We start from the raw sequence: 17,637 nt of genomic DNA, 5'->3' as shown, positions 1-17,637 counted from the left end.
AGCCCTATCACTTTCCCAAATAAGCCAGAGATCCCTACAAGATGTATTTATATAGCAACTGTAGTATTTATTTGTGGTTTTTCTCATTGTTGTGACCAAATACACAACAAACAGTAATTTAGGACAGCAAAAGTGTATTCCGGATCATAGTTTGAGGGTATAGCCCATCATGGCAGAGAAGTCACAGTGGCACAAGTTTGAGGAGGCTGCTGGTCACACGTGCCCACAGCCAAGAAGCAGAAAGCAATACATACTGGTGCTCAGCTTGCCTTCTCCTTTATATTCAGTCCAGGACCCCAGACTATAGAATGGTGCTGCCCACAATGAAGATGGGGCTTCCCATCTCAATAACCTAATCTAGATAATTTCATAGGCGTGCCTAGAGGTTTGTCTCTTAGAAGATTATAGATCCTGTCAAGTTGACAGTATTAGCATCACGACATCTATCCAGGCTTCTATCACTGGAGTGTGTCCGTATTATATAATGATTATATATTCAGAATACCACAATGGTCTTCATGGGTATTTAAAATCCATTTAACCTCTTAGTCAAGAACAACTATTAAAGTCCCATTAAGAGCAACTCATGGAGCTGGAGAGATGGTTCAGCAGTTAAGAGCACTGGCAGCTGCTGCAGAGGACCCAGGTTTGAATTCCTGCACCTACGTGGTGGCTAACCACCTTCCTTAATCCAGTTCCAGGTGATCTGACACCCTCTTCTGACCTCCTCAAGCATTGCATGACATGGGCGCACTTACACACATGCAGGCAATACACTTGCACACACAAAATAAAAATGATCAATAAAAAAAAAATATATATATATATATATGTATATATAAAAGAGCAACTCACTGGAGGCTATTTACCCAATGGCACCCTCTTGTGGAAAGAGGCATAAACTAAGACTGAAACTGTCCCCAAATATCCCTGAATTTTATTCATTCAACTTAATGGTTTAGCAAATCAGAGCACGACTGGAGAATAAATCAAACATAAAAACACTCAGAAAGTTAGGAAATACCCAGTGTTACTTTTTTAAGGGATCAAAACTCCATAACGTGGTTTATAGATTTGACTTACTCATACAGCAAATCATTACTGCCTACTGATTTATGTGTGACATGTGACAGAGTAACTCCTTCCTTTTTCTGCTCTCCTAAATATAACAACATATGCTGTGGGAAGGAGGTGAACACATATGACATTTGATGTGGAAAAGACAGGAGATGAGCATGTGTAACGTGCTGTGGGAAGGACAGGAGGTGAGCACGTGTAACACGAGCTATGGAAAGGCCAGGAGGTGAGCACGTGTGACACAAGCTATGGAAAGGACAGGAGATGAGCACGTGTGACACGAGCTATGGAAAGGACAGAAGGTGAGCACCACCATTTTTAGGCCCCAGTGAACTTATACTTTTTAGTGGGAGAGAGGATAGGACACAGCAATCAATAGCTGTATACTGGATGTAATATAAAATGCCCTAACAGAGACTCAAAGAACTATGCAAGTTCAAAAGAAAGTGTGAAGAAAACGGAATGTGAGGAATAGGTGGAATTGGCAGAAAAACTCTTAGGGATTAGGCCTACCCTTCAGGCAGAAGAACAGGAAAATAGAAGTAGAAACATGGTGGCTAAGAACTATCTGTAACTCTAGTTGCAGGGAATCTGACACCACTGCCTGACTTCCACGGGCTTTTCACGTCACAGGTGCACTTAAACACATGCACGCATACACTCATACACAAAAAAAGAAAATAATATTAAAAAAAAAATAAAGAAAAATACCGAGTATGACACAGAACAAGTTAACGTTAAAGTTAATGCCATAAAGAAAAAGGAAAGCTACCTTGCGTTCTCCATCGCACTGGAGGATGACTTTAGCTTTTCCTCCAACACTGTGACTTTCTTTTTCAGCTTAGTCTCTCTCTCTTCTATAGCCAAAATTTCCCGGGTATGAGACTCTTCTGATTCTAAAAGGTGGTTTCGCAATCTCTCTAGCTCCTGGTTTAACCGGGTTTCTTTGTCACGTAAGTGTTGAACCTGAGTAGAGGACATTTCTTAACTTTCCTTCTACACAATCCCCATCCCTACAAATCATTTAGTTCAAATCTATCCCCATTATTGAAATGTATTAATTACATACTAATACCTCACTCTGAAACATGTATTTATACCAGGAAAAATTCTCCCAAAATTGTTTTGAATAGCCATCTGGACACTTTAAGGTATCATTTGCTGCGACTACAGTGGAAATAGACTCAGGGAAGCTTGGGCTCTTTATGGACTACCTTTTTAGTAAATCTCACTTTTTTCATACTTCATGGGTGAGATACTTTTCTTTTTTGAGGGGGTGTGTCTTTTTGAGACAGGGTCTCCCTGTAGCCCCAGCTGGCCTAGAACTCACAGAGATCTGCCTGCCTCTGCCGCCCAAGTGCTGGGAATAAAGGCATGTACCACATCTGCCTGAGACACTTTTCTTACACCCAAGTTGTGCCATAGTTTTCCCTTTCCAAATCTAAAACGCACAGAAGACTAAAATCCTACTACTGCATATCAGAAGACGACTAAAGACCAGTGAGTACTCCCTTTAGGTTACTCATAGTCACCAGACTTATTGGTTGTGTCAATGTCCCTTTAAAATGAAGCAAACCTCATTCTGTAGAGCACCAGTTTCCATCTGCTTCTGTTTCAAGGCCAACATAACTTGGTCTCTCTCCTGTTGAAATGTAACTGTCTTCTCCTGCATTGATTTAACTGTATTTAAAAGTTGATTTAACTCCCCAGCTTTGCCCTTTTGGAAAGAAAGAATTTTAGCTTTAAAGAAGAATACATTTTAAAAAAGACGTTTTCTTCATTAAATAATTTTAAAATACAGCTAACTATAACAAAATCAACAAAAACAAACACTTTCCGAGACACCATCAATCTAAGAAGCTAAGGAAACAATAATATTTAATATAATTTGCATTCCCCACAATGTCCTGGAGCAGAAAAAGTATGTTTAGTAAATATAAAGAATTCTAATAGGGCTGGAGAGATGGCTCAGAGGTCAAGAGCACTGGTTGTTCTTATAGAAGATCCAGGTTCGAATCCCAGCACCACCATGGCAGCTAACAATGGTTTGTAACTCCAGTACCAGGGGATCTGACACCTCTTCTGTCCTCTGAGGGCACTGCATGACACAGGCGCACTTATACACACATAGGTCTAACATTCATACACATAAATTAAAAAAAAATTTTTTTTTAATTTTAATCAAGAATGAACTTTATAGTAATACCTTGATATTGGCTCATTAACTGTGACAATTATACCATAGTAATGTGAATGAAATGTTAACATAAGAGAAATTGGGTGAGATAGATGAGAACTCTCCACAATCTACAACTTTCCTATAACGCAAAGCTATTCTAAAAGAAACCTTCATTAGAAATGTTTTAAAGGGGTTGAGGATACAGTTCTGTGGCAGAACGATTGCCTAGCATGTACAATCTCTAGTACTGAGTGGAAAAAAAGAAAGAAACACAAGAAGAATTTAAAAACTCTTCAAATGTACTCTATGTAACAGCTCTCAAAAACCTCAAGTCACCAAGGAAATGTGTTGGCTCCAGTGGTGTGGGCAGTGTGTGCCCATTCATTAGGCACCCGCAATTGTTAAAGTGAGGGTATCAAGTGGCTGTCAAAGATATAAAAGGAAGTTACTTCCTATACACAGGCCATTTTAAAAGAACATTTTGGCAACAACTTAGCACAAGCAGCTCTGGAATGATGTCTTGCTAGACAGCAATGACAATGTGTTCCTGGATGCATTTCATTCAAGCACAACCCAGTAAAAAGCAGGAAGATGATCCTTCACTACAAAAGCGGGGCCAAGAATTCTAGTGGGCCATTTACAATTCTTTTCTGTTTGAAATATGCATATCAAGTGAATTGTAGTTTAATATTATTCTAAGTTTTCACCCAAACTTTCCATCTCTTTAAATATACAAGCCCTGTGAGGTGACACACAGCTATCCTCCTAACTACTTGGAAGCTGAGGCAGGATTGCTGGGGTCCAGTTAGGGACTAGCCTGGGCAACAGATCAAGATCATTTTTCTGTTTTAAAGGACAGAAAAATAAAATACTGGAAAAATTCTCCAGGATAAATAATTGAAAACAAAACAAAAAACAGATGGTGTTTTTCTCTCAATCTCCACTCTTGGATAAGGAGGCCAATATTTTCCAAGTAGTTTAACAGTTAATTGTTTTTCTGTACACTCCAATAAAAGAGCAAATGCTTGAGAAATTATATAGATTTGAAAACTTGCCAAGACTATATCCTTTTCCCTCAAAAGATGTTATCTACAGTATTTAAAGTATAGATTGGATATTCCTTAACTAAACTACTTAGGATCAGAATTGCTTTTCAATTTTAGGCTTCTTGGATTCTGGCAAATTTTACTGGTTTAGCATCACTAATCCAAAATCCAAAACCCACAAGGACAGTGCTCAGAAAGTTTTGGATTTTGGAGCATTTCAGAGTGTGGACTAGAGCTGCTCAAACTCTATGGCCTATGCACAGGTACTCTTAAATATATAAAGAAAATTAGAAGAAATTTAGTTTATACTAATTACAGTCAAGTAACATAATAATTAGGGGAAGGCTTCCTAAAAGGCAGATCTTCAATAAAATCTACATAATTTAGATCTGTGTTCATGCAAAAGAATGAAATGGTACCAAATGCCGAAACTGCATAAGAAAACACATACAAGAGACTTCACTGTTCTACATTCCTTGGTTATACTCTTAGAACCATAAGACACTGCATCCACTGTTGGGTCAGAAAACAAGGGGGAGGTCCATGCTTCTTTCAAACCAGTTACAGACCAGTACAGACAGGTAGCATTAGAGCTAACATCCCTGAAGGATTGAAACCATAACAGTCTTCCTCTCTCCCTTCTCCCCTCCCTCCTTCCCTTTCTTCCTTCCTTCCTCCCTCCCTTCCTTCCTTTTAAGATAGGGTCTCAAGTCATAATTGTTTCAGCTGTCAACTTGACATACCTGGGAAGAGGGACCCTCAACTGAGGAATTCCCTCCACTGGACTGGCCTGTGAATTTGTCTATAGAGTATTTTTTTTTAATATTTTATTTTTATTTTATGTGTATGCATGTATTCCCCGCATGTAAGTGCACCCATACTGTGCAATGCCCGCAGAGGACAGAAGAGGCTGTCGGATCCCCTGGAACTGGAGTTATGGACAGTTGTTAGCTGCCATGTCTTCTGCAGGAACAACCAGTGTTCTTAACTGCTGAGCCATCTCTCCAGCCCCTAGAGTATTTTCTTAACTGCTAATTATATTATTATATAGGAGGATCCAACCACTGTGGATAGTGCCACCCCTAAGCAAGGTGAACCTGGCTTGATGGCAGACCTGTAATAGAAAATAAAACCTTTCCTCCCTCAAGCTGCTTCTGGTCATGGTGTTTTATCACAGCAACAGGAAACCGAACTAGAATACATGTTACCTAGCTGGCTTCAAACTAAGTGGTCAAGGCTGGCCTTGAACTCCTAAATCATCTTGCTTTCACCTCATTAAGTGATGGGATTACCAGCATGCATTCACCACACCTGGCCAGACAGTGTAACTTTTGTTTGTTTTGAGATGGGTCTAAGTAGGCCTGACTAACCTGGAACTTACTATGTAGATTAGGCTGGCCTCATACCAAAAGAGATCTACCCATTTCTCCTCCTGAGTGCTGGTATGAAAGGTGTGCATCACCACACCTAATTTCAGTGTACCTTTTAAATAGAATAATCCAAGACTTTTAGAAAAATTATTTATTTTTATTTTACATGTGTGAGTGTTTTGCCTGCATGTATGTAGGTGCACTGTGTCATGCAATGCCTGTGGAGGCCAGAAGAAAGCATTGGATCCCCTGAAACTCGAGTTAAGACCACTGTTGCCACATGGTGGTTATTGGGAACTGAACCCAGGTCTTCTGGAAGAGCAGCCAGTGCTCTTAACTGCTGAGCCATCTCTCCAGCTCCAACCCCAGACTCTAGTGGGAGAACTTAACTGGCAAAAAAAGTCAAGTCATTTTGTATCCAGTGCCTGGCAGCATATAATGTTCAAGAAGCAGTTGCTGGGCTAGGGATATAAGTCAGTGATGGAGTACTCCCCTAGCATGCATGAGGCCCTGTGTTCAATCCTCAGCACTGCCAAAATAAAAAACAGTTGAACTTCCCACCGTTCTCCCTATCATATCCTTTTCAAATCTCTACTACCAAAGTACAGAAATCACACTTAAAAAGGACTACCAAATAAGCCCTACAGTACTTATTATAGTATGATGTAATAAAACTTCAACAATTATTAAACTGAACATGTAAAATACCATAAAAGCAAAACTAAAGGAGCTTAAAATGAGCATGTAAGCCATTGAATATATCAAAAACTACTGAGCCTTCACATTTAACTGCTATTACACTTCATTTTATGGCTGAGTAACTAAGATAAGGTCAAAACGTACCCAAAGTTCTATCAGTGGCAAAGCTGAGATTAGGGTATTTATGGAGCCTACTGGGTTTAAGGTACTAGTTACTCATGCCTAACACTGTTCAAACTAGGGATTGATCCATCCAAGTCAAAACACTGTTCAAACTAGGGATTGATCCATCCAAGTCAATTTAGGGCCCTGCAGGTAAAGGCACATGCTGCCAAGCCTGATGACCTGAGTTTGATCAAGGAGCCCATCTGGTGGGATGAGAACTGACTTCCTTAAGGTATCTTCTGACCTCCACATGTGAGTAGGCAGACAAATTAATTAATTAATAATAAATAAAATAAGAAAAGAAAGTCAGTTTAGTGGATCATCCAGCATGTATGTATGTATAGCTGCAGTTTCTCTCATAGACATATAAATACATATACACACAAGTCACAATGTGCAAGTATTTCTTCCTACAGCTAATGATCAAAGATGTGCCTATTTCCAATTGCTCCCCCCTCATTTAAGAATCTCTACAATGTTAACAATTACTAGAAGCTACTGAAATATGCCTAAAATTTGATTAAAGTAAGTTCAAAAATTCCCTTTGGTGGGCTGTGGAAATGGCTTAGAAGTGGAGCGCTTGCCTAGCATATAAGGTCCTGGGATTGATTCTTAACATCTAAAAATCCCTCTGATAACTCCTTTCTATTATAAAGAAAAATACAAATTGCTATTGAAAATATTTGTTAATATATAATATCTAATAATCTGAGGAAGAAACTTCTAGATATCTATGAAGAAATTTTAGATGAACCAGAACATTTTGAAATGAATATTTCTAAATGAAAACATTCATACCTCCTCAAAGACAGTATCTAGCAATAAAGTAGCTAACACACTACAAAGGCTCCTTCACTCTTGGCACTTTCCCACAGACTCCTCCAGAAACATACCTGCTCTTTTTCTTTCAACAGTTGCTCAAAAGCAAGTGCCTTCTCTTTCATGGAATGGAATTCAAACTCTTTTTCTCGTAACATCATAGAAAACTTCATGTTGGTCTCTTGTAATGCCTGGTATTCTGTCTCCTTTCCCCTGGATATTTCTACTATTTTTTCATTTTCCCCCTTTAGTTTAGAAATGTCCATTTCTAAAATCAGTATTCTCTCCTTCAGATTTGTCACTGCCTGCCTCAAAAGCTCATTTTCATTCACTTTGTTAGTGAAATTTTCATTTGATGAATGTAACTGATCACTTTTGGCTTTGATTAAGAGGTCTTTTTCCTTAAGTAAGTTCTGTAAAACCTCTTGTTTCTCCTTTAGCTGCTTAATTTCTGAATCCGTTTGTTCATGTTTTTTTCTTTCTATCTCTGAGGAAGCAGCAATGGAATCCGACAACCTGTGATTATTTTCCTGGAGAGTTCTAATTGATGCATCTTTTTCCTGCAGTGATTTTCTTAGGTCATCTACCTCTTGCTGAAGCAATTGAGAAGCAACAGGATCCAGCTGTGACCCAGCGGACTCACTCACTCCAAGAGACTCTGCTGACCGAGAGGTAACTGACAAGCCAGAGGAGAGCTGGGGGGACATAATATCAAGTTTTCCTAGAAGAAGGTCCTTGGTATTGCAAAGCTGCCCTATGCTGTGCTGAACTTGTGCTAATTCCTGCCCAAAATTTTTGAGTTTGGTTTCATTCTGTTCGTAACTTTGGATCAGGCCAGTGTAGTCCACTTGTAATTTAGAGTTGTTATCACTGTCAACCAAAACTTGTGCCTGAAGTTGATGAAGCTCCTCCTGCAGCTGGGCTGACTCGTGCTGCATATTTTGGACCGTGGTCATCACCTGCTGTTTCCACTCTTCCATTTTCTTTACTTGCTGTTTTAATTTATCACGTTCCTGTAAAAGCTCCTCGAACTGGTTACTATTAACACCTCCAACCTCGCTACCCATGCCAGAAGTTTGTAGAACTGCCAGTAGAGTCTGACATTTCTGACTTAAGGCATCTATTTCAATGTCTCTTTCTCGGATGATGCGTGATAAATTCTGAATAGTTTCTCTAAACATATCTTGGCCACTGCTTTCAAATCTATTGAACAATGTTTTATTCTCATCTTGCAGCTTAATGAGGGCTGCTTCTTTGGCACTAATTATATCCATCACTTTGTGATACTCTGTTTTCAGACGGCTATTTTCCCTTGTTTTCTCATTCAAAATAACTATTAGTCTTTCTCTTTCCACAGCATAGTCATGCACTTGCTGTTGCAGATAAACAGTATCCTGAGTATATGAAGCTGAAGAAATCCTAGCGTGCAGAGCCTGTATCTCCAAGTCTTTCTGCTGGATAATCTGGGTGAGCTTACCAACCTCATCTTTGGACAGCTGATCAATTTGCTGAGTTAAAGATATATTCTTCTCATTTAGAAGTTTAATCTCCAGCTCTCGTTCTTTTATGCCTTTCACCAACCTTTCAGTTTCAGCTTTAGATAAATCATGCTTTTCACTTCCATTTTCTATACTAAGGCTCTGAACTTTTGTTTCTTGAAAAATATTAGAATTCTCTGTCTGAATGTCCTGTCTTTCTTTGTGCAACTGGGCCTTTATTTGTTCAATTGTTCTTTGCAAGTTCTTAATCTCCTCATCTTTTTCTAAGAAGAGCCGAGTATGCGTGACACTCATCTGCTCGTGCTCATGTTTAAACTCATCCATTTCCTTTTTCTGCTCCTCTAAAGACTGAAGCAGCTGCATCTTACTCTGGTTTTGATCTTCAATGGTCTTTTGATGATGTTTAATTTCCTCTTCCAGATGATCTTTGATTATGTTCAACTGAGACACCTCACATTCTAGTTCCGTGACACTGTCCGGAGCTTTCGGCTCAGCTGCAAGTGCAGCTCGGCTCTGCTGTTCCCTGAGCCGTTCCAGCTCTTCCCGAAGGTGATTGTTCTCTTCTTTCATGGACCCAAGATTTCTGTCCTTTTCCTCTACAGTCTGCCGTAAAGTCTCATTTTTTCTAATTGCCTGAGCACATGTGTCTAATTCCTCCTGCAGCTCTGAACTTTTTTCTTTAAGTTTTTCGATACATATTTCTTTCTCATTTATGAGCTGTGTCAATTGTTTCTGCTCTTCTAAACTAGATGACAAATTTTCCTTTGTTTGTTTGTGATCAGAATCCATCTGCTCAATATTCTTTTTGAGTCCTGCTATTTCAAAGTCTTTTTCTTGATTGAGTTTAATTAAGTGCTCATGTTCCAGCTGTAAGGCAGAGGTATTCAAACTGCGTACACTGGACAGTTCCTCGATGGTTTTCTTATACTGCTTTGCTTCCTCCAATAGCCTCTTCTCAGTACGACATAGTTCGGCTTCTATCTGTCCTTTTTCCCTTTGCAGAGTCTCTACCATAGTGTTTTTCTCTAAAGAAATCTGATTGCTACCAGCAATGGATTCTTCTAACTGATGTCTTACTTCTTCACACACTACAACCAACTTTTCATTTTCCATTTTGAGATCAAAAGCAACTTGCTTTAAGTTTTCATTGACCTGTTCTAGTTCTGAAAGATTTTGCTTTAAGTTTCTAACTTCAGTTTCCCTTTCTTTAAGTAAGTCATCCTTCAAATTACTGCTAGGGTCTTGAGACTGAGTTAGCTCATTCCTGACTGCAGCCAACGCCTCTTCATTCTGTCTGATGAGCTCCTTCAGTTCAAGGTTCTCCTTCTGGATGGTGACATTATTTCTCTGTGACTTACTTAGCTGATCTACTAAATCTTCTACTTTATCTTCAAGCTTCTGCTTGGTAAAATGCAAATCACTTAGGACCAGTTCACTATGAGTTAACTTTTCTTTCTGCATGTCTAACTCTTTGGCAATGCTCTCTTTATCATCTTCCAGCTGATGGACTCTCTTTTTTTCATTATCTAGATCTTCTCTCAGTTTCCGGATAATGCTATCTCCTTCACTTTGTTGTTTTGATAGTTGATCTTTTATCAAAATCACGTGCTGAAAGAAAAATTAATTTGCATAGTAACTTTATAATGTTTTCTCATTTTAGTGCCTACAGAAAATTTCATAAGATACCACATATAGGGACTGGAGAGATGGCTCAGTGGTTAAGAACACTGGTTGTTCTTGCAGAAAACCCGGGTTCAAATCCCAGCACCCACATGGCAGCTAACAACTGTCTATAACTCCAGTCCCAGGGGATCCAACAGCCTCTTCTGACCCCACAGGCACTGCACAACACAGGTGCACTTACCTACATGCAAGCAATATATGCATACACATAAAATAAAAATAATAAATAAAATTTTTAAAAAATATATCATATATAAAAGAAGAAAATCCTGACATTTCTAATCTCTCCTAAAAACAACTTTCTACCATAATATGCCCCAAAAAATTATTTCAAAAAATATAAGAAATCTACTTTATCATTTTAGGGGCAAGAATGCAAAACCAAAAAGGGTAAATCATACATGTTACGTATTTTCAACTTTTAAATATTTAAATGTATGTAAGTGCACCTGTGTCATGCAATGCCAGCAGAGGACAGAAGGCATCAGATTCCCTGGAACTGGAGTTATAGATGGTTGTTAGCCACCATGTGGGTGTTGGGATTCGAACCCAGGTCCTCTGCAAGAGCAGCCAGTGCTCTTAACTGCTGAGTCATCTCTCCAGCTGCCAGGTTTTAAAATATTTTATTTAGGGGCTGAAGAGATGGCTCAGCGGTTAAGAGCACTGATTGCTATTGCAGAGGACCCAGGTTCGATTCCAAGCACCCACATGGAAGCTATGAACCGTCCTTATGTACAGTTCCAGGGGAACCCAAAGCTCTCTTCTGACCTCCGCAGCATTGCATGACACGGGTGCACTCACATACATGCAGGCAATGCATTCACATAAGAGAATCCAAAGCCTTCTTCTGACCTCCGTGGCATTGCACAACACAGGTGCACTCACATACATGCAGGCAATACACTCATATACATAAAATAAAAATATAAAATATTTTATTTATCCATTTATTCATTCATTCATTTCTTTAATTTATTATATGAGTGTATTGCCTACATATGTGTAAAATATTTTCAACTTTTAAACACCAGAGCAGGAGTCAACAAACCATAACCCATGGATCTGCTGCCTGTTTCTGTAAATGCAAGTTTACTGAAACACAGCCACGCTTGTTTGTTCACATATCATAACTCAGAGTTAAACAGCTGCAACTGAGGTACGTTCTGCAAAGACAAAAAATATCTTACTAAGTAGCATTTTAAAGAAAACATCTCTATGTCTTAAACCACAAAAGGTCAGCATCATTTTTGTATGTTAATCCAGTATTTAGTCTGTGGAGCAGACTGCACCTCAGCCTCATTACCTCCGTAGCGTCTTGGTTCTGTCTGTCCAGTTCTTCTAACTCAGCCATTAGCATTTCCTTTTCACTAATACTCTGATTTAGTTCTTGTTCCTTTGCTTCCAAGTTAAGTTTCAAGTCACGTACTTCAGAATCCAAATCCATATCTCTTGCAGCTGAACTTTTAATGACTTCATATTCATTGCTCAATTTGGAAAGTGACATCTGAAGTTCTTCCTTAAATGATAAGGGGAAGAGGGAAAATAGCACACAGTGTCCATTAGGAAGTGATAACGAAAGACTAAACATACGTATATATGAGTAAATAAAATTTGGGGACCTATTTGAAATCCTTGTATTGGAAATGTTATTAAACAATAAAGTTAGCAATAACATATAAAATTCAACAAACTACAGTCTTCATCCATGTACAACTTTACTTGCAGCTTCCAAGCAAAACATTTCTACAACCTTAGACAATATATGACAACGCTAAGCTTACTCTCTAGCTCTGCCTTCTTCACAGAAGACCTTTCCCTGTGGGATCCTTCTCTATTCCACTCCCATGGCTCCCACCCTCATCCTCACGCCCAACAGATAAGACTTTGTCAAAAAGCCCCATACCTCCCAACTCTTTACTTCCACTCCTAATGCCCAGCCACCAACAGACAAAATAAAAACTAAAAAACCAATACTCATTCAGTCTAAAGATTATTACCTCTAATCTAATTAGAAAATAAAAGGCTTCTTTTCCCCCAGTAAAGGAATGTACTTATAATTGAATTCAGTCAGAATATGAAACTTTCTCTTAACCTGCCTTCCTTTTTTGCCTGCTGAGCAAGTACAGACTAGCTTCTCTCTCAAACCTGACATCACTAAACACAGATCTAATCATGCATTGTATCTATTATATGTTATTTAGTGTTCCTGACAATCTCAGAAGACACTTTTTGATGCTTCAATATTATTCCTCATGATTATGCTTGTGATAAAGTATGTACCAGTGTAAAGCCTTCTTCCCCTAGTACTTTTTAAAAATCAAACGTCTATGGAATCTACTTTAAAATAAACAGGAATCTCAATTTCCTTTAAATAAAGAACCTAATAATACCTTATAAAATAGGCCAAGAAAGCTATCAGACTATCGAAGGAGGAAGAAGAGGAGGAGAGAGAGAGAGAGAAAACACAAGCACAGAAAATATCATTCTCTTAAATCTTTCTAAAGTTATCTATCCATTTAGGAAAACCACAGTACTTTTTTTTAGGTTGATCTGTAGAACACATATACTTTTGGTATTATATTTTATTATTATTTTAATTTTATGTTTATGAGTGTACTGCCTGCATGTGTGTAAGTGCACTGGTGTCATGTAATGCACATGGAGGTCAAAAGAGGACACCTGATCCCCTGGAACTGGACTTAATGATGGTTGTTAGCCACCATATGGGTGCTGGGAATCGAACCTGGGTCCTCTTCAAGAGCAGCCAATGCTCTTAACCACTGAGCCATCTCACCAGCCCCACTTTTGGTATTACTAACAGGCAAACAGACACAATTTTGGGAAAAGATACAATGGATACTAACCATCAAAAGAAAAGAGAAATAGTTATCAGAGACTTGAAAAGTATGAGAAACGTTTGCAGGCCCTCCCTACTAGATATGTGAAGAGAAGTTTACAAACTACAAAGTGCACTTAAGCCAGTTAGATAAAGAGCAGAATACACACACACACACACACACACACACAAAATGACTTGGGCTGGGAGTGCTGGCACTCCCCTTTACTCCAACACTCAGAAGTCCTGTCTCAAAAAGACAAAAAAAAACCAACCAAAAACCTAACAATTTAAATTGAATTGAAATACTGACCTTTCTTTTGTCTTTTTTTTTTTTTTTTTTTTTTTAAAACAGGGCCTCCCTGCAACCCCAGCTGGCCTGGACTCACTATGTAGATAGACTAGGCTGGCCTTGAACTCACAAGAGATCCACCTGCCTCTGCCTCCCGAGTTTTGGGATTAAAAGTATGCTGCACCACGCCGGGTGAAATACTGGCCTTTTAACTTAATACCAGCTTTCAGGTGTCCTCTAAGTACCTGCCATAGATAAGGAATTATTCCCAGAGATACAAACATAATACCTTTCCCTGTACCAAACACTGCATTACAGAACCCTATTCCATCTTTGTTACTAACATAAAAAAAAAAAAGGTTCCATTTCTACCAGAAAGTATCCCTCTTACAGCTCACCAATAAGAAACCCTTATCTAGCAGGATGGACACATTCTGGGGTACATAGCAGTATGTACACTTCAGAACCTTTAGACCCACCTGTGCTGCTGTCAGGACTCCATGAGAAACCAAAACAAACCTCTACCTATCTTTTCTGCTCATATCTCCGTGCCTACTGGCTTATCGCTGCACATAAACGCTGGCCAGCCTGGCATAGTCTGAAGCTTGCCCAGGTACTTCAATCTGGCCCGACGAGTACATCAGTGAGCTCAGACTTAGGCTGAGGACTCTAGCACTGAACATCTCCTTCTGATCTAAACTGGTCCTTAGCTGTGACACCTAACATATACACCATATTAACTGTACCTACCTTTTCTTGACTAAGTGATGACTTCTCTTTTTCTAAAACTTGGACACGCATTTGAAGTTTCTGATTGTCTTCAGCAAGATTGTTATCCTACAAAAATATTAAAGTAGTATTTTCAGATAACACAAAATTTCAAGTTTACAAAAAAGCATCTACTTATACAATTGTGAAATTTTACTCAGTATTTCTTTAGTAATATATAAAAAGATTAGAAGAATACAATGTTGGACAATTTAGAGCTAGTCACTCATTTTGGACATGCTTTAGAATTTTTAGTATATTTGACTTTTATGTGCGTGTGTGTGTGTGTGTGTATTTTTGTTTTTTTAAGATAGGGTCTGTGTTTGTGTATTTTTTTTTTTTTTTTGAGATAGGGTCTTCCTGTAGCCCCAGCTGCCTGGAACTCACTATGTCGACCAAGCTGGCCTTGATCTCACAGAGAGTTATAGGTCTCTGCCTCCCGAGTGCTGAAATTAAAGGTTGCGCCACCATGTCTGGTTCTTTTTCATACATGAAAAAATATAAGAATTTACAGCCAAATGTGTTGGTATATGACTTTAATCCCAGCACTCAGGAATAGAGGCAGGTAGAGCTCTGTAAGATCAAGGCCTGCCTGGTCAACACAGTGAATTCTAGGCCAGCTGGGAGACTCTGTCACCAAAAAAAAAAAAGTATTTACAAAATAAATTGTAATTAATACACTAGGGATGGTGAGATGAGTAGGTGGGTAAAGCTGCTTGCTATACAAGTCTGGCAATATGCATTTGATTCCAGAAATCCATGTAAAGGTGGAAGGAGGGAACCAACTCCACAAAGTTACTCTCTGACCTCCCTATGTGCACCAGCATACATGCATGCACACATACACAAAATAAAAAGAACAGCTCTGAGTTTTTTAAGAAAAATAAAAATGCATTCCTAGGGCTGGAGAGATGGCTCAGTGGTTAAGAACACTTGTTATTTTTCCAGAGGACTCGGATTCAATTCCAGCACACAGACACCAGCTAACAACAGTCCGTAACTCCCGTTCCATGGGATTTGGCACCCTCTTCTAGCCTCTATAGGCACTGCAAGCACGTGGTGCACTTACACAGGCAATACACTCATATATATAAATAAAAATATAAATAAAATATTAAAAAATAAAATACCTTATTTATTATGTTTATTTTTACTTATTTTTGGTCTTTTTGAGACAAGGTCTCCCTGTAGCACCAGCTGACCTTGAACTCACAGAGATCTGCCTGCCTCTGCCTCCTGAGTGCTGGGATTAAAGGCTTGCATCACCAAGCCCAGCTTGGTTTTTCTTTTTGAAGGGTCTCTAGACCAAGCTGGCCTGGCGCACCACCACACCCAGCTTTATTATGTTTATTTATTTTATAAAACTTTTTTTTTTTTGGTCTTTTTGAGACAGGGTCTCCCTGTAGCACCAACTGGCCCAGAACTCACTATGTAGATCAGGCTGGCCTTGAACTCACAAAGTTCCACCCGCCCCTGACTCCCAAATTCTGGGACTAAAGGCGTGCACTACAATGTCCAGCTTTTTTTTTTTTTAATATCTTATTTATTATTTTTATTTCATGTGTATGAGTGTATTGTCTGCATATATGTGAGGGCACCCATGTTGTGCAATGCTGTGGAGGTCAGAAGAGGGTGTCAGATTCCCCTGGAACTGGAGTTAAGGACAGTTCTTAGCATCCATGTGGATGCTGGGAATAGAACCTGGGTCCTCTGCAAGAGCAGTCAGTGCTCTTAACCGCTGAGCCATCTCTCCAGCCCTGATTTCTGTTTATTTTTAATAATAACCTGTGTCATGTCTGAGATAAAAACTGCCTTTTCCAAATTTACATTACTAGAGTATTTAAGAAAATTATTTTAGAAAGTCTTCTCATTTCATACCATTTTTTTCTTGTTTCACTGTGTGAAAAAAGGGGCATATTTCCCACAGATGGGAACTTCACCCACTCTTTCAAGATGTATGTACTTCATTGATGATGTTGCACATTACAGAATAGTCCAAAATTTCCTCATAGTTCTTAGAGTGTACAACTAATAAAACTACCTTAATCACATTTTATTTCTATACATTGTATTTAGGGTATGTTGTTAAATTAGGAAGTTTTTGAGTCTATGTGACATCTTATTTCCTCTAAAGGTTTGTTGTCTGATTTGATCTGTATGGTTTGCTTTTACTTTACCATGATTATGGGTTTTGTTTTGTTTGTTTTCTTTGTCTTTTTGAGACGGGGTCTCCTTGTAGTCCTAGCTGTCCTGGAACTCACTATGTAGACCAGGCTGGCCTCGAACTCACAAAGATCCGCCTGCCTCTGCCTCCCAAGTGCTGGCATTAAAGGTGTGCACCACCACACCCGGCTTTTTTTTTTGTTTTTTTTTTTTGTTTTTTTGAGAGGGGTTCTCCTTGTACTCCTAGCTTCCCTGGACCCCATTATGTAGCCCGGGCTGCCCTCAACCCCAAAAAGACCCCCCTGCCTCTGCCTCCCAAGTGCTGGCATTAAAGGTGTGCGCCACCACGCCCGGCACGATCTTTCTTTTTAAAGATACCAGAAGTAAACACAGCCTCCTTGCCTTTTGCCAATATAGTCAGTCCCTGTATTAACTGCACACTTGTGAGGCACCCTGCCATGGCCTAGACTTTGATTACAGACTCACAAAATTCAGGGTCTTAGGGTTGTATCTCAGTAGCATAGCACTTGGCTGGCATGTGTGAGGCCTGAGGTTCAATCCCTAGTACTACAAAAAAGGAAGGGTCACATAGGAAATGTAAGTAGAGAGTCAAGTAGAAGGATGAGGTATGTTCTGAGAGGGGAAAGATATAGAGCTAGGAGAGCATGCCTCATGGCCAGTATGATCACGGCTTTAAGTGGGTGAGCAAACAAACACCAGATGGCACCTTCTGTCAGTGTTTTCAGGGAGGAAACCCATTCTGTGGAGTTGGGCATGATGCTGTATACCTGTAATCCCAGCACTTGAGAGGCTGAGGTAGAGACATCTCTGTAAATTTAAAGCCAGTCTAGGCTACATGAGACCCAGTCTCAAAAAAAAAAACAAAAACAGGGCTAAGGATATGGCTAAGTTGAGGCCCTGCTTTCTATCATCAGCACCACAGAAATGATTGATAGATGATTGATAGATAGATAGATAGATAGATAGATGATAGATAGATAGATAGATAGATAGATAGATAGATAGATAGATAGATGATAG

General features: G+C 39.2%; 1 protein-coding gene across 4 annotated transcripts in view; it reads right to left on the bottom strand.

Moving 5' to 3' along the window:
* The window catches only part of Trip11 (thyroid hormone receptor interactor 11), a 78,714-nt gene that overhangs the window by 26,531 nt on the left and 34,546 nt on the right, over positions 1–17,637 (bottom strand). For all 4 annotated transcript variants that reach the window (XM_008821729.3, XM_008821730.3, XM_029557960.1 and 1 more), the window contains 5 exons: positions 14,416–14,502; positions 11,841–12,053; positions 7,430–10,462; positions 2,654–2,794; positions 1,850–2,043 (listed from right to left, as the gene is read on the bottom strand). In XM_008821729.3, the coding sequence (XP_008819951.1) occupies positions 1,850–2,043; positions 2,654–2,794; positions 7,430–10,462; positions 11,841–12,053; positions 14,416–14,502 (3,668 nt within the window). The remainder of the gene's footprint in view (positions 1–1,849; positions 2,044–2,653; positions 2,795–7,429; positions 10,463–11,840; positions 12,054–14,415; positions 14,503–17,637) is intronic.

This window comes from Nannospalax galili, unplaced genomic scaffold (assembly GCF_000622305.1).
Source record: "Nannospalax galili isolate Female #2095 unplaced genomic scaffold, S.galili_v1.0 scaffold107, whole genome shotgun sequence".
NCBI lineage: Eukaryota > Metazoa > Chordata > Mammalia > Rodentia > Spalacidae > Nannospalax > Nannospalax galili.
This window is presented reverse-complemented; position numbering and strand designations above follow the sequence as displayed.